Source organism: Amphimedon queenslandica, unplaced genomic scaffold (assembly GCF_000090795.2).
Source record: "Amphimedon queenslandica unplaced genomic scaffold, v1.1 AMPQUscaffold_13485, whole genome shotgun sequence".
NCBI lineage: Eukaryota > Metazoa > Porifera > Demospongiae > Haplosclerida > Niphatidae > Amphimedon > Amphimedon queenslandica.
The window spans coordinates 426,453-443,037 of record NW_003546279.1 but is presented as its reverse complement, the minus strand read 5'-3'; the positions used below and the strand labels follow the sequence as shown (position 1 = coordinate 443,037).

The 16,585-nt window shown below is 38.5% G+C and overlaps 6 protein-coding genes across 8 annotated transcripts; 3 read left to right on the top strand and 3 right to left on the bottom strand.

Moving 5' to 3' along the window:
- Positions 1-67: 67 nt before the first annotated feature.
- On the bottom strand, positions 68-4,326 carry LOC105311931 (metastasis suppressor protein 1-like). 2 transcript variants are annotated; one of them, XM_019993965.1, is made up of 10 exons: positions 4,166-4,326; positions 4,053-4,114; positions 3,891-3,964; positions 3,502-3,586; positions 2,005-2,096; positions 1,762-1,895; positions 1,587-1,703; positions 1,421-1,537; positions 900-1,292; positions 68-828 (listed from the first exon to the last, which is right to left on the bottom strand). In XM_019993965.1, the coding sequence occupies exons 1-10, from the start codon at positions 4,238-4,240 to the stop codon at positions 307-309; spliced, it is 1,671 nt and encodes a 556-aa protein (XP_019849524.1). In that variant the 5' UTR covers positions 4,241-4,326; the 3' UTR covers positions 68-306. The 2 variants fall into 2 exon arrangements, with proteins under 2 accessions (XP_019849524.1, XP_019849525.1); XM_019993966.1 differs by having other exon boundaries at positions 912-1,292.
- An 11-nt stretch (positions 4,327-4,337) lies between these two features.
- Positions 4,338-7,388, top strand: LOC105311930 (group XV phospholipase A2-like). The gene is made up of 4 exons (XM_011404170.2): positions 4,338-4,528; positions 4,648-4,801; positions 5,287-5,513; positions 6,553-7,388. The coding sequence occupies exons 1-4, from the start codon at positions 4,423-4,425 to the stop codon at positions 7,308-7,310; spliced, it is 1,245 nt and encodes a 414-aa protein (XP_011402472.2). The 5' UTR covers positions 4,338-4,422; the 3' UTR covers positions 7,311-7,388.
- Positions 7,358-9,460, bottom strand: LOC105311929 (group XV phospholipase A2-like). Its single transcript, XM_011404169.2, has 4 exons — positions 9,238-9,460; positions 9,028-9,181; positions 8,561-8,784; positions 7,358-8,235 (listed from the first exon to the last, which is right to left on the bottom strand). Exons 1-4 carry the CDS (start codon positions 9,344-9,346, stop codon positions 7,484-7,486), a joined length of 1,239 nt encoding a protein of 412 aa, XP_011402471.1. The 5' UTR covers positions 9,347-9,460; the 3' UTR covers positions 7,358-7,483.
- Positions 9,461-9,547: 87 nt separating this feature from the next.
- LOC100641332 (crystallin J1A-like) lies at positions 9,548-12,938 on the top strand. 2 transcript variants are annotated; one of them, XM_011404119.2, is made up of 9 exons: positions 10,649-10,712; positions 10,766-10,839; positions 10,887-11,363; positions 11,433-11,612; positions 11,822-12,073; positions 12,123-12,288; positions 12,335-12,441; positions 12,495-12,568; positions 12,626-12,938. In XM_011404119.2, exons 3-9 carry the CDS (start codon positions 11,270-11,272, stop codon positions 12,785-12,787), a joined length of 1,035 nt encoding a protein of 344 aa, XP_011402421.1. In that variant the 5' UTR covers positions 10,649-10,712; positions 10,766-10,839; positions 10,887-11,269; the 3' UTR covers positions 12,788-12,938. The 2 variants fall into 2 exon arrangements, with proteins under 2 accessions (XP_011402420.2, XP_011402421.1); XM_011404118.2 differs by lacking the exons at positions 10,649-10,712; positions 10,766-10,839; positions 10,887-11,363; ... (1 more) ...; positions 11,822-12,073; positions 12,123-12,288 and adding exons at positions 9,548-9,675; positions 9,719-9,898; positions 10,064-10,312; positions 10,378-10,543 and having other exon boundaries at positions 12,626-12,902.
- LOC100641207 (trichohyalin-like) lies at positions 12,841-15,850 on the bottom strand. The gene is made up of 3 exons (XM_003384755.3): positions 15,728-15,850; positions 13,301-15,678; positions 12,841-13,240 (listed from the first exon to the last, which is right to left on the bottom strand). Exons 1-3 carry the CDS (start codon positions 15,796-15,798, stop codon positions 12,927-12,929), a joined length of 2,763 nt encoding a protein of 920 aa, XP_003384803.1. The 5' UTR covers positions 15,799-15,850; the 3' UTR covers positions 12,841-12,926.
- Positions 15,845-16,517, top strand: LOC100641079 (dolichyl-diphosphooligosaccharide--protein glycosyltransferase subunit DAD1-like). The gene is made up of 2 exons (XM_003384754.3): positions 15,845-16,113; positions 16,304-16,517. The coding sequence occupies exons 1-2, from the start codon at positions 15,897-15,899 to the stop codon at positions 16,432-16,434; spliced, it is 348 nt and encodes a 115-aa protein (XP_003384802.1). The 5' UTR covers positions 15,845-15,896; the 3' UTR covers positions 16,435-16,517.
- Positions 16,518-16,585: the final 68 nt, after the last annotated feature.

The window sequence follows — 16,585 nt, the reverse complement described above, 5'->3', positions numbered from 1 at the left end:
ATTATTCTCAGCTCCAGTTATTTGACACAGGGAATTCAAAGGTACATACCTCAGGACTGATGACACGTACCTATTAATCATAGCAGGAGAGGGAAACCAATTTTCGTCAAAAGTCATAACAAAAACAATATCAATCACTCTAAACAATAATAATGATAATAATAATGATAATGATATTAATAATAATTAATAAAATAATTAACACGTCAGTACATTACAGTCTATTAATATACACACAATCTTTTGTCACTACAATAAATAGCAGTCTCAGTATACTCCAGTACACTTCAGTAGACTCCAGTATACTTAATGTACTTTAGGCGCCGAGCGGTCACTAACTGTGGCTGCTCTCTTGAGTTGCTTGTTACGGAGGGCAATAGCAAAAGCACTCATTCCACTTTCATCATCATCGTCATTAGAGGTGGGTGGGACAGGAGGTGGGGCTAGAGGTGTGGCACTTGATTGGCTGCCGGAGTAAGTGCGGGTTGGTTTTGGGTGAGTAGGAGGACAGGGGAATGTCCCTTTACGTGGGCGGGGCAAGGTAGCCGGAATATAATTAGAAGATTCAATGGGCGGAGGGTTCCTGTTGAACTGGTTTGGACGCTCGAGATCTGTTTCAATGGTCCTCATACGATAATCTGTGGGTGGGGCCACATGGGGTGTGGTCATTGGGGCTTGAGTATAATAACTGGCTAGAGGTGGGTGGGTGTGGTCAGTATTGGGCGGAGCCAGGTGAGGGTGGAGGTGAGAATAAGGAGGACTGGCACTTCTGGTTGATGAATTATTGGACTCGGCACTGAAGTGAGAACTGCTTGATACCAAACTAACCTGCAATTAATAAGAATGTTAATTATAATTATTTATAATTAAATATAATTAATTAATATTAATTAACTAACGGTGTTAACAACCTGAGAAGGCGAGACTGACACGTGAGCGGAAGCAACTGGCACATCATAATGATCCTCGGGTAGTGGGCGGGGCTGGTTGGCATGGTAACTGGAATGAGTAGGTGTGGCATTATACATTGTCGTGGCAACAGAAGGTGGGGCATGAGGAGGAGGGGGAGGAGGTACAGTCTGATTAACTGGCTGATGATACTCGTTAGTATGTGTGGGCGGTTGAGCCAGTGTAGGGCCCAATGTATGAACTGGAGCTGATATGTTCATCTCTTGAGTTGATCCTGATAAATGGGAGGAATGGTCCAATGAACTGAATGAACCAGATCTTAAACTCATTGAGGAGCCTTGAGAAACCAACTTCCCTTTAGCTACTGGAGGAATCTGCCAGTTCTGAGGAAGAGAGAGTTAATGAACAAGGTGTATCTTTAATAAGGTATGACCACATTAGCTCAGTTATAATTAAATAATTTAAATATTTTATGAATAAACTACAGCTGGAGTGCCTACATGTACATTACCTCCACATAGTCCCTGATACCCTCGGGCAGTATTGAAGGAGATCCTGTGGATTCCTTTAGTTCTTCAACCAGTTCAGGTAGTCTCTCCAAGTCACTAGCTAAAGTCATTTCATTGTCCTATAGTACAACATTATAGCCTCAGGAGCTGGTGAGTGGTTATACTTACCAAAACTGATTTGAAGGCATTGCTGAGAGAAGCAAACCAAACTCTCTCCTCAACCATCAAACGACTCATGTGGACTCTCTCCTTTAACTCTGTATCAGCAATCTTATTGTCAGTATCCTAAACAACAACAACAACAACAACAGAGTAATAATAATAATAATAATATTTTATTTACAAGTTGCAGTTGATCAAACTGCTGCTGGAGTGCTCCAGTAACTTTGTCTTTCTTTCTTTTGCTTTCCAGCGTCTTCCCAACTTTAATAGTCCCTTTAATGGATTCTTTGGTCTCCTTGACAACACGACTCATTTCTAAGTGAAACATGATACATACATAATTATATTTAAAAATTAAAATAACAATTTGTGAAGGAGTAACTTTATGAATTCCAAATGCTCAGAGTGTCATATGTCACTGTACCTTTATCATGATCCTTATCCAAACTAGACAGAGACTTCTTCCATTCATCAATTCTGTTACCAACTGGAGTCAAGAGCTTACTAGACAATGAACTAGAGGAGAGGAGGAGCCAATAATTATTAATATAAAGAATTTTCTCCTTTTCATTTTTGGCCAAATTTATCCAGTGACCCTGTACTTTGCCTAATTTTAGAGAAACTTTAAATTTCATTGGAACTGGCTCAATACCACATAAGTACATGTAAGCATTAGACACAAACTGGATCATTTGCATGTACATGTACTCCGAGTGATTATACACAATTGAATAGAGACTAGCATGTAATGCAGAGGTATAGTACATGTACAAGGGTTTATAGTACTGATACTAAAACTATCATAATTGAAATACTCAGTAACAAACGTATACACCAGCTGCAAATATTAATAACAAATTCCCAAAATTATAACAACAATAATAATAATAACATAAGGAACAACAACAACAACAACAACAACAACAAGAAGGAGAGAGCTAACAAGAGGAATCTGTCAATGAAGAATGGAGTAATGTAGTCTTCTTGGAATTATCAGCATAATTAGACTGGGAACAATTAGTAATCAATGTTATTAATCACGCTACAGACTTATTGTTTCCTGTTCACTAGGACAGGACCAGCTGTTACAGTTTCAATAAGTTTCTTTCAAAGTATTTCCCACTTGAGACATTAAAAAACTTTCCCAATTAAAAACATGTACATGTTTGTGTATGGATAAATAAATGAATAGATATATTATTGTAATAATGAAACTGTGTGTGTGTGTGTGTGTGCAGTCTCAACAATACAGTACAGTCAGATAGTCCCATTCATAAACTTATAATAAAGTGAATGTGACTCATTATTAACATAGACACAGCAACAGGTAATATTGATACACATACATTAAGAATGATGGATTCTGTATCTCTAATAATAAACAATATTTATAATCATTATTAAACAATATTATCAAGAAAACAATCAATCCAGAGTTACTACTACTATTGCTACACACACACACACATGGATATGTACAGGTACATGTAGTTAAATGGTAGACGTCATGAGTAGTAATAATAACATGGATCATGTAAGAGAGTCAGTGTAGTAGATATCTTAAATAACTGATAACTAATCAGCCAATACTACATTACAATCATACATACATGTTCATATTTGGTTCAGTGGCTATAAGCAGCTTTGGAATTTTTAACAAGTACAAGACAACTGACCACAAGAACATGATAGACTGATGTGATCAGTCAATATATAGCCATCACACACACACACACACACACACACACACACACACACACACACACACACACACACACACACACACACACACACACACTATAGTGAATGCTATGTTTATGTTGACAGTTTGAACAAACTTTCAGTTTATAAGAAGACAACCCAACCAAGTAACAAACATCATCACCATCATCACTTGTTATTTACATGTACATCTACTTACTAGTTTATTTCTCTTATTTTGAGCTCAACTGCTCTATGCCACCTTATTATATTAGTTAGGTTCATTCCCATGTCTTTGGTCCCACCTGCAATGAAATACAAGACTAGCTCAATAGTTTGAAACTGAGCCAGTATTATTATTAGTACAATAGAAACAGTTTCAATATGGCAGAGAGAGGGAAATAGGATCAACAGGTTCGTTATTATTACAAAAATAAATTGTGTTGATCTTAAAACTTAAAATAATACAGGCTCCATTAGACCTGCATCAACACATACTAGAGGAACAGATACATTACAATGAATATAACGTCCTACCAAACTCAAGGTATGTGAACAATGACAGGGGGAGAGAGAGGGAGGGAGAGAGACATATAAGATGATATATACCTTTAGACTGACTGGCAGCATCAGCAAGTTTAGCAAATCCATCCAAGAATGAATTAAAAGACACAATGAGTTGCCTAGGGAGAGAGAGGGAGAGAATAGTGATAAGAATCAGTAGAGAACTGATAACAGTATGGCTGCACACTGCAGACTGTTGTCTCTTACTCCAGTGTTCTTTGAAACCGATGGCCACGTCGAATGAAATCTTCCCAAAGAGGAAAGCTGGCCTACAGAGAACAGGATAGTATCTTTTGAACAAGTAGCTAATCCCGCCTCACCTTCATACTGCCATGGAGGTACTTGAACACATCCCCTGTAGCATTCAAATCTTTCTCCAAATTAGCTTCAGACATGACTCTATCTAACAGGAGCAGCCGATGAGTGTAGACTAGAATAAGAAGAGCCTCCTTCAAATGTGAGAGAAAAGAGACAGTAACTGCAGGCGAGCACAAAAATCAAAATATTTATAACAATTGTAATAATTGACCGGTAGACTGCCCTCCTCCTACTGATCTGATATCAAGTTGCTTGGAAAATGTTGTGTTATATTCCTACAGTTTCTTCCTTCTTCCTCCTTATCCTCTCACTCAGCAGCAGTGTCAGTACAAGCTTCAAACCATCAGATAAACCAATACTGATCAGTGAGTACGAGACAGCTATTGCTATGCTACATTTAATTGTACAAGACATAATAATTCATTTATATAATTACTAGTGAACTCACCCACTCTGCCTCTTCCTCTCTCTCTCTCTCTATTAGTCCCTGGTATTATGGGTAGTCAGTTGTGGGCACGTCTCAATCGTACATCAGTGAATCATCCTCAATGTTCAAAGACTTCAGATTGGTACAATATTTGGCTGAGTCTTGAACAGCTAGTCTATCCTGTTGAGGAATGTGCTTCTGACAATATGATGTAAGGAATTGTTAGTGATGGTGAATTTTGAACTTATATTGGCCATTCAGCCTTATTTTGATTAAAATTAGGTTTTATTTTATGAAATAGAGATGAATATTTTGAATTTTTACTGATCAAAGGCAAATAGTTTACACCACACCTTTCACACACACAAACATGACTCACACTATACTTACTGTACACCTCATACAGCTGATTAGTGTGTGTCCATCAGTATATAAACATCACTGGATATCTGCCAATTTCTGAAAAGATTGTTTGTTACTTTAAGTATTGTCAGATCTCTCATGACTGTCTGACAGTCTGTTAAAGGTAAAGGGAGTTATTAAAAATAATACCCACCCAACCAGTACATAATGAGTCATTCTTATTAGGAGAAATCATTTGTTATATCACCTACTGTCACAATTCTGTAATGATTCTACATTGTGGCAACAAGAATTATAAAATATATGGATGTGTTTCTTGTATCACATGTATAGGTTACAGTTCAACCCAAATACCAGCCAGTTCTCTCCTGTTGATGGTGTTAATATCACTGCCCCTCAGTTTGGTAACACCTCCACTATTGAGTTCCTTGACCCTGACCTCCATTCTCTTGAGCCAGCTGCTACCTTCTATGCCATGGTACAATACTTTGTTGATAACTATGGGTACACTAGAGGAGGGACTCTGAGGGGAGCTCCCTATGACTGGAGATATGCAGCTGGTCAGTTTTTAACTTGTTGTTGTCTGCTTGTGCTGTTGTTGCCAACTAATTATAACAACATTGACATAACTATGATCAAAAATATATACTAACATTTCCCAGGAATGTAAGTCAGACACAAAAACATGAACAATATGATCACTCTCAAGATTGAGCTGATTCCAATCAAATTTGGACATTTTACAAGTATTTAAAATTTCTATAAAAGTGGACCAAAGTCCCTGTACTATAGTACAGGAATTTTATCAAATTTTGCCAAAATTGACAAGGAGAGAATTCATCAATTTTATTACATTTTCTGATGCATATACATGTACTTATATTGTGTAGAAAGTTTGAGCTCATTCCAATCAAATTTGGATTTATTATGAATTTTTAAAGTTTCTCCAAAATCGGACAAAAGTCCCTGTACTATAGTACAGGGATTTTATCAAATTTTGCCAAAATTGACAAGTAGAGAATTCGTCAATTTTATTACATTTTCTGATACATATACATGTACTTATGTTGTGTAGAAAGTTTGAGCTGATTCCGATCAAATTTAGATTTTGTATGATTTTTTAAAGTTTCTCTAAAATCGGATAAAAGTCCCTATACTATAGTACAGGAATTTTGCTAAAATTGACAAGTAGAGAATTCCTCAATTTTATTACATTTTCTGATGCATATACATGTACTTATGTTGTGTAGAAAGTTTGAGCTGATTCCGATCAAATTTGAATTTTATATAATTTTTTAAAGTTTCTCCAAAATCGGACAAAAGTCCCTGTACTATAGTACAGGGATTTTGTCAAATTTTGCCAAATTTGACAAGTAGAGAATTCGTCAATTCTATTACCTTTTTTGATGCATATACATGTACTTATGTTGTGTAGAAAGTTTGAGCTCATTTCAATCAAATTTGGATTTATTATGATTTTTTTAAGTTTCTCCAAAATCAGACAAAACTCCCTGTACTATAGATAGTACAGAGATTCACCAAAATTTGGAAGAAAGAATTTTTCAATATTATTATATTATTTTCTTATTATTATTGTAGTTGGTTTGGAGTCCAATGGTTATTATGCTAAGTTGAAGGATCTAATAGAAGAGATGTACACTTTATACAATAACCCAGTGACAATAATAGTCCACAGTATGGGGGGACCTGTCTCACTGTACTTCCTCACACAAGTGGTGACTCAAGACTGGAAAGATACTTACATTAAACAATACATTACACTTTCTGCTGTTTGGGCTGGATCTGTTAAAAGCAACCAAGCCATTATCTCGGGTGATAATGAAGGAATAATTCTTGATCGACCTATTTGGGGACGAGCGAGTCAGAGAACATTCCAGACTACATTGTGGCTCCTCCCTCCAGCTGGAGACGTATGGGGACCTAATAATACAATAGTGTATGCCCCCACTGGAGAATATAGTGCGTATGATTATGAGAAACTGATGGCTGATGTTGGTTATACTAATGGGCCTGCTATGTATCGGCTAATTAAAGACAAAACTTCAGAGTTTCCTGCCCCAAACGTCACCACATACTGCTTCTATGGACTGGGTAAAGAGACCCCCTATAAGCTCCACTATGATCCTGATAACTTCCCTAATTCACCTCCCAAAGTAACCACTATTGATGGAGATGGTACAGTCCCTAATATCAGCCTCACTGTCTGTGGCAGGTGGAGCAAGCAGCAGGTCCATCCCGTTACCCTCCGATCCTTCAGTCCAGTGGAGCATGTTCACATGGTCAAGAATAAAGATGTGATCGATGCAGTTTCCAAAATCATAATTGCTGATGACTAATTTATCATTATCATTGTTATTTTTAATTTTAGTTTGTAATGGCAACCTACAGTTAGGAAGATTGAAGTTTCAATTAAATTATTGAAATACCAAAAACAATAATGACAGAAAATAAATTATAGTTATTAATGACAGCTGTTTGTATAGCAATAATAATAAATTATAATAATTAATTAGTTAAACATGACTTCGTCAATGGCAGAAATGACTCCATCATTACGTAACATGTGAACGTGCTCCACTGGACTGAAGGATCGGAGGGTAACGGGATGGACCTGCTGCTTGCTCCACCTGCCACAGACAGTGAGGCTGATATTAGGGACTGTACCATCTCCATCAATAGTGGTTACTTTGGGAGGTGAATTAGGGAAGTTATCAGGATCATAGTGGAGCTTATAGGGAGTCTCTTTACCCAGTCCATAGAAGCAGTATGTGGTGACGTTTGGGGCAGGAAACTCTGAAGTTTTGTCTTTAATTAGCCGATACATAGCAGGCCCATTAGTATAACCAACATCAGCCATCAGTCTCTCATAATCATACGCACTATATTCTCCAGTGGGGGCATACACTATTGTATTATTAGGTCCCCATACATCTCCAGCTGGAGGGAGGAGCCACAATGTAGTCTGGAATGTTCTCTGACTCTCTCGTCCCCAAATAGGTCGATCAAGAATTATTCCTTCATTATCACCCGAGATAATGGAGCGAGCACTTTTAACAGATCCAGCCCAAACAGCAGAAAGTGTAATGTATTGTTTAATGTAAGTATCTTTCCAGTCTTGAGAAACCACCTGTGTCAGGAAGTACAGTGAGACAGGTCCCCCCATACTGTGGACTATTATTGTCACTGGATTATTGTATGAAGTGTACATCTCTTCTATTAGATCCTTCAACTTTGCATAATAACCATTGGACTCCAAACCAACTACAATAATAATAAGAAAATATAATAATAATATTGAAAAATTCTCTTCTTCCAAATTTTGGTGAATCTCTGTACTATAGTACTGGGACTTTTGTCCAATTTTGGAGCAACTTTTAAAAATCATAAAAAATCCAACCTTGATTGAAATCAGCTCACACTTTCTACACAACATAAGTACATGTATATGTACAAAAAGATGTAATCAACTTGAGGATATCTCTTTTGGCTCTTAGATATCCACTAGTGACAGTGAGTGGCCACAGGAATACGATTATATCCAAATAAGGCGTTACTTATAAAAACACTTAGAAGAGGACTGTCTTACCAGCTGCATATCTCCAATCAAAAGGAGCTGCTCTTATAGTCTCTCCTCTAGTGTAGCCCATACTAACAAAGTGTTGTATAATATCATGGAAATATGAAGCTGGTTCCAGTATGTGAAGTGATGGATCCAAAAACTCAACAGACGAAGTACCACCAAAGTCTCTCACTTGTATATCAACACCTTCAACGTTAGAATACTGTTTAGTATCAGGATTGTAATTGAACCTAATGATAAACATTTATTATTAATGATTAATTACTGATAACACCTTTTATAAGTAATGTGATACCATGCCAATACATGTGAGATACATGTGACATACATCAATAGCACATCACATGATTCAAAGCAGCTCCATAGTACACAGCATGGAGTGATGTCATTGTTATTAGATGATGATACAATAATGTATTGTTTATAAGCAAATATGTGCCTTGCAGAATACACCATCATTAACAATTCCTTACATCAAATTATCAGAAGCACATTCCTCAACAGGATAGACTAGTTGTTCAAGACTCAGCCAAATATTGTACCAATCTGAAGTCTTTGAACATTGAGGATGATTCACTGATGTACGATTGAGACGTGCCCACAACTGACTACCCATAATACCAGGGACTAACAGAGAGAGAAACCAGTCAATATGTACATACACTGACTGGTATATGACTCACTGATGAGTATTGGATTATCAGATGGATTAACAGCTAAACTGACTCCACCGCTCCATGTAAGGAAGGCAAGGAAAGTAACAATAGTAGCACGTTTGAATCCTCTCCTCATCTTCCAGGATACAATACACCTTCTTTGGACCAGTATAAAGACTCACCTTTTCTTGAAGCACCTAATGCAGCTACTCATGAATCGTACGATTTTTTGCAATTACCGGTATGCACTATGCCAATTTGCTAAACTGCTGAAGGTGTGTCAAGATCACGTGACTAGAGCTAGCTAGCCCACCCACGCATGCATTCATGCTACAAGCCCCACCTACTCCATTGGCATTTAATATTTGGCAATGGAAGAACTCCTTCAAGAGGCAAGGAGCCTTCCTCCTGTTAAAGGTCGGGCTGTGGCAGCTGTTCTTGGTGCTATAGTAGCCAATGCGGCCAGTAAGTACTAATGAAAAGGCACCAGTGTTTACTTGATATACAGGCCAGCCTCTTCACTGGATATACAATGACATGACAATGGCATCTGTGTTATCTTCTAATCCGGAGGAACCTGAGTTTATGACTCCATCACACAATCCATACTACAGGATAGAGACTGGACTACAGAGTAACTATGGAGATGAGATGCTTGTTACATTAAGATCCATTGCAGACTGTAAAGGTACTGCCATTCACATACACTCTAAATGTCTAATGATTATATCTTGGAGTGGTCGCTGAGTTTGATCTGTTTTGTTATGTAGTTTTAGTCTTTTTAAAGTTATTATTTGTAATATTACATAACATTTATTGTTATGTAACAAAATGTAATAATCAATGTTTATAGGCCTCAACATTGATCATTTTTGTGATGAATTTGTTAAAACTTTTGGTGAAGGCACTAAATATCATGAACTCTCCAGTCAAGGAATGAGGGGAAAGAAACCAATCAATGGTCCCTGGTCTAACAGGTCAATGATCAGGTTTGTTACTAAGTTTTATACAACTGGGAAAACAGCAAGAGATGTTAAGAATGATGATCAAGATGATCCAGACATGTTTGCCAGAGGGTTGCCTCTCCTACTGTTAAATGGAGGTAATAATGATAATAATAATGATAGCAGTATTATTATTATTATTATTATTATTGGTTTTGTGAAGGTAATTCAGTTAGCTATTCTGATGTTCGTGAGTTTACTTCTTTGATGCAGTCCAGTGATAAATCTTTGGAGACAATGGACGCTGCATATAAACTAGCTGAACTGTATATCACTAATGGAGAGAAAGAGGGAGAAGATAATGTCAAGAAACTTATTGATATGTTAAAGTAAGGATATTTGTATGATTAACGAGTTATTGTACGATAAAATAATGCAGTGATGGCTCAGCAGATATGAATAAAGGCAAGAAGGAGCTGATATCTCTACTCAATCGAGTAGTTGAAGATCGTGCTATGCCAATTCTTCATGTCACTAACAAATATGGGAAAGCATGATGTAAGTAGAAGTACATAACTTACATAATAATAATGATAAATATCCTTTTATAGACGTACCAGGGTCATTCGTATCAACCTGTAGAGGCTTACTGAATGACTCTGGATTCACGGGCACCATCAGGGAGGTGAGCTTTAGGGTTTAAGAAAGACTAATAATCCTTTTCTTTTGTAGGTTATGAAGGCTGGGGGCTGCAGCTGTTCAAGGACACTTGTAACTGGATTCTGTCTTGGAGCTAAGTATGGCATTGACTCTATTCCAAGGAGCTGGATTGACAAGACCTTTGCTGCTGAAGAAGGATTGAGACTTGCTCTACAAATAGTTAAAATGTCTTAAACAAAACTTTTTAATGACAATACATGCTGTGTTTATATCAGTGGTATCTTTATATCAGTGGTAGAGTGAATTGTAATGTTAAAACTGAGCAATCAGTATCATTACAATGATTATTATGATCACTGATATGAATTCATTACTGATTTTTATAGTTAAAGTTATACTTCCTCTTATAATAGCAACAGTAAAAGGAAGTTCCTCCTCTTTCCTGGACTGGAAACATGGAAGGGTTGCTAGCAGAAGTGAAGGGTCTCTCGGCTGTTAAAGGAAGGGCTGTGGCTGGTTTCCTTGGAGCACTAGTAGCTGATGCAGCTGGTCAGTACTTACCCTAACCCTACCCGCCTTCAGTCTCTTTTCATTTATCGTTGTAACGTTGTTGTACAGGTCAGCCGCTTCAGTGGATCTATAATGATGATACTATGTCTTCTGCCATATCTGCTGATCCAGATAAGCCTGAGTTTATCAGTCCTTCTAAAAATGGATTCTACAAGTTACCTACAGGAGCACAGAGCAACTTTGGAGACCAGATGATGGTCACAGTGAGGTCATTAGCACATTCAAAAGGTATATATTGTATTATTATTATTATTTGTAAAACTTATTGTCACTTAAATTAAGTGTAATTATCACCTTCAACTAATTCTCACCAGTAGCATCATATCATTGCTGCTAGTTGACTTGAAATTGATTATTGTTAATAATGGAGTACTCAAGATATGTATATTGTGGTTACTTTTAAGTGGTCCCTATACTACTATTATTGTTACACACAGGATTGAATATTGAGAGCTACACTGCTGATTTCATAAAGGCATTTGGTGAAGGATCGGAGTATGATAAATTTGCTAAACTAAAGTCAAATCCTGAGACCAAGCGACCAATAGAGGGACCGTGGTCAAATGGTACCATGGTACGATTCGTTGAGCTGCAGAAAGAGGGCAAGACAGCAAGAGATGTAACAGATGATAAACTAAATGATCCTGACATATTCCCAAGAGGATATCCCCTACTGTTAGTGTATGCAGGTACGCAGGTCCTAGTTTAAATGTAGATGTTTCAAAATTATGAATTAAGGTAAACCAACTGGTGATTCTGTCATACGTGACTTCACAACATTAATGCAAAGCAGTGAAGTATCACTGGGTATCATGGACGCTGCATATAAACTAGCTGAACTGTATATTACTAATGGAGAGAAAGAGGGAGAAGATAATGTCAAGAAACTTATTGATATGTTAAAGTAAGTCATACTAGCAGTAGCCATATTGATTCATGTTACTGTATAGTGCATCTCCAGCTGAGAATAAGTTCATATTGTCAATTCTTAATGAAGCACATGGCAGTCAGTCCACTAGCATTAAGGATGCTACCAAGAATTTTGGCAAAGGATGCTGTAAGTATATTACTAGTGACTAGTGCAGTATGAGACTATTGCTCTGTGTGTAGCTATCCCTGGATCATTTCAAGCCTCTCTGAGAGCTGTACTTAATGATAAAGGATATACTGAAACTGTGAGGGAGGTAGGAATAATAATTATTGATTGTATTTAAGTAATAATATAATTTTAATAATTACAGGTAATTAGATCAGGAGGTGACATATGTTCAAGGTTACATACAGTTGGATTCTGTCTTGGAGCTAAGTATGGCATTGACTCTATTCCAAGGAGCTGGATTGACAAGACCTTTGCTGCTGAAGAAGGATTGAGACTTGCTCTACAAATAGTTAAAATGTCTTGAAGAAGACTCTTAAATTTTGAATAGTAGTGAAGACTTACTGTTACTTTTATAGCTAGTTTTAAAGTACATTATTACCTGACTCTATTAGCAGTTGCTTGTACAGTTAGTTAATCAATCAGTTAGTTAATTAGTTATTGAGTTAGTTTGAAGGTAAAGTCTGAAATACAGTGTCACACTCAAGACTAACACTTGAAGGGTCCCTTGAAGCCACGCCCCCAGTGGTCACATGATCTGGTTCTCTTTCATTAAAAGTTTTCATAAAACCATCCAAAGCAGACCTGTCTTGTTGCTGTTGGTTCTGACGTCCTTGCAATATGGCTTCCAATTTCCTCTTTCTCTCTTCATTCCTGGCGGCCAGTCCCTCAATATCTATTGTATTAATTGTAACTTGAGATTGACGGGAGGGGCCACGAGGAGGAGGAGGAGCTTGAGTATCATAATGAGGACTGATTCCTATCAATAATTAACATTAATTAACAGATCAAGTGAGGAGTAGTGACACTATTAACTTACTCTCTCTTTCCTTCCTTTGGTGATGCAACAAGGCCTCCTGCTGCAGCTCCAGATCATCAGTGGTTGAAGGAGGCTCCGGATACTGCCTCCAGAAAGAGAGTCTGGAATCAGTAGGGGGGCCCCCGTATTTGATACGATTGAAAGTATTAACAGCATCAGGTGGTGCTGGACCTCTTGGTATCACAGGTTTCATCATTGGAACCGGATTATGAGAATGAGTGGAACAGGAATGAGGTTGACGCAAATGAGAATGAGTGAAATGAGCATGAGGTTGCATGGAATGGGAATGAGGTTGAGGCACACGATGGGAATGAGAATGAGTGGAATGGGAATGAGGTTGTGGTACAGAATGAGAATCATAAGTAGGACGTACATCAGAATGGAACAAAGAAGGTGGATTGTTATTTCTATTTTGACGGTTATTGATTCTTTCATGTTCAGACTGCGCCAGGTTTCTAATTAACTGATTCTTAAGTAGCGACAGTGTCTGTTTCATTCCATTATTAAGCCCCGCCCCTTCTCCCTCCACTGGCAGCCTCACTACATCAGGTGATGGTGACACTATTGGTTCACATTGAGTATGGTAAATGGGCGGAGCTTGAGGCTCACACTGGGTGTGGTAAATGGGTGGGGCTTGAGAAGGAGCAGGGTTATCTATCAAAGGAGTGGGAATGGGGCGTGATTCTTCGATGGGAGGTTGTTCCTGTTGGATGGTGTTTGGTTTATTTCTCAGTGTTGGGATTGGTGGGGATCTTGGGGGTGGGGCAGTGGGAGGGGTGTATTGCTGATAGTTATTATCATCAACGTGACTGGAAGCCATTTTATCAGCAAGTCTATCAAGTCTTTCTTGCTCTAATTGTTTTTTCATTTTCTTTCTCTCAAGATCTTCTCGATATTTCTTCTCCACTATTTCTTGTTTGGATAGTCCTTCATCTTTAAACTGATCTTGCTCCTCCACTTTGCTTGAGTCAGTAACTTTCATTTCCACTCTTTCCTTCTCCCTCTCTCTCTCTCTCTCAGTTTGAAGGTGAAGGTACTTCATTTCTTGTTTTATTCTGTTCTCCTCCTTCTCATCCTCAAGCTGTTTCGCTAGCTTTTCTTTCATTTTTTGTTCTTCTTTTTCATTAATTTGTTTCATCAGTTCCTCCTTTTGTTTCTCCTGCTGCAGTCTCTTCTTTTCCTCATCGCTGAGTCTTGGGCTCAACTCATCAAAGGATTTCCTCATGAGTCCTCTCTCAGTCACTAGGTTGCCAGAGGCGTCAGTTAACGGAGCCCCTCCCCCTGGTCGGCCCCATGGGTCATAAGTATCATCCTCCATTCTCTTTATGAAGTTCTCTCTGTCTCTTTTCTCCTTTTCTTTCTTCTTTAAGATGGTCTTAAATGGCTCCTTGGCACTCTCCCTGATCCGTGAGTCTTTCTTATCTTCCCTGACCTCAGGAGGAGGTGAAGGGGAGTGCCTAGCATCAGGTGATCTCCTCCTGGAGGTACGAGGGGCCGAAGGTACATACTGCAGATCATGAGGTGGTGGGTACCCAAAAGGAGGAGGGAGAGGTGGTGGGTGGTTATAAGGTCCTCCTGCCATTGGAGGATAGTGTGGATAAGGAGGGTAGTAGTAGGGGGCGGGGCTTGGATAATGGGCGTGGCTGGGATAAGATGGAGGATAGTTCCGGTGTCTGTAGTAGGCGGAGTCTGGAGGTGAATAACGAGACCTGTACTCATGTCTATCTCCTGGCCTGAACCGGTACTCATCCATGGGAGGTGAGACTTCTCTATGACGGAGTTCTTTATGAGACCTGTCCCTCCCTGAGAGTTCTCTGTAAGAGGGTTCCCTATTAGAGGGTTCTCTGTAAGAGGATTCCCTATTAGAGGGTTCTCTGTAAGAGTGTTCTCTGTCTCTTGTTCTTCTTGAGTCCCTTGTTTCAGGCGAGTGTGGTGGGATATTATTGTTCCTTTTCTTTAGAGGGTCGCGGGGTCCATTCTTCATTTCTTGTTGCTGTTTTATTTGCTCCATTAGTTCCAATCGATACTTAGCCTGCCTCTCTCTTCTCTCTTCTGCTGTCTCTTCTTTCGCTCCTAAACTCCACCCACCAGGTACAGGAGCAGATAAAGACCGAGGGTCTGGTTCACTCTTAACATTTCCTTTGTCTCTCAACCATTTCATCAGTTCTCTCTCTTCATCAGCCCAGCTCTTGTCCCTGTAAGAATGTAGTTCTTTCTTACGCTCATCTGCTAGCTCTTTACGTAGCTCTGCCACTGACTGTGACCTCTGGTTCTCTTTCTGTATGTACTTCAAGTACTCGTCTCTCCTCAGTTTCCTTCTTTCTTCATTAGCAGAAGCTCTTCCTTCATCAGTAGGCAGTATACCTACCCTGTAAGGTCTAAAAGGATCAGCTGGTAATTATTGAACTATTAGGATGTAGGGGGTACCTCATTAAACGCTCCTTGTCTTCCTTTAGTTTGTTTCTGTGAGACTGAAGCACCTCTTCTGTGTCAACCATCTTGTACTGTTGCCATATGAACCGTGGGCGTGGTCTGTAAAAGGCGGGATCAGTATAACTCCGTATATCTCTGTTTTATTAGGCCCCATTGTTACAGTATGGCTGCTGAAGGTGGTTTCTTTAGTGTTTTAGGTGACCTGTTCAGGAGCTATTCTGATGATACCCCGAGGAAGCTAAAGCTCATAGATGCTTATTTGTCCTACATATTAGTGACTGGAGTCATACAGTTCATCTACTGCTGTTTGGTTGGTACATTCCCTTTCAATTCTTTCCTGTCTGGATTCATATCAACTGTAGCTTCATTCATATTAGGAGGTACATGATGAGCCACTAATTGATATTGGGATTAATTTATTCAGTGTCTCCTGCTTTGTTCACATGCTTCTGTATTCATTAAATGGTTCATCTTGCTTGTAGCAAAATAATGTCAAATTTTTCCCAATAAACTTTGCTGACCAATAGTGGGTCGGACCAGTCTATTAATTAATTGTTTATCTATTTGTAGTTTGTCTTCGTATACAAACCAACCCACAGAACAGGGCAGAGTTCAACAGCATCACTCCGGAAAGAGCTTTTGGAGATTTTGTATTTGCACACGCTGTCCTCCATCTTGTGGTAATTAACTTCATCGGATGAGAGGGCGGGGCTTGCTAGTTACTATGACAACCAATTGTATACATTCTCTGTTAAGATTTTCTGATTAATTATTAACAAAATTATTAATAAATTAAATGATCACGTGGACAAACTCCGAACTGATTTAATATGCTGATTAGAAATTATGGGC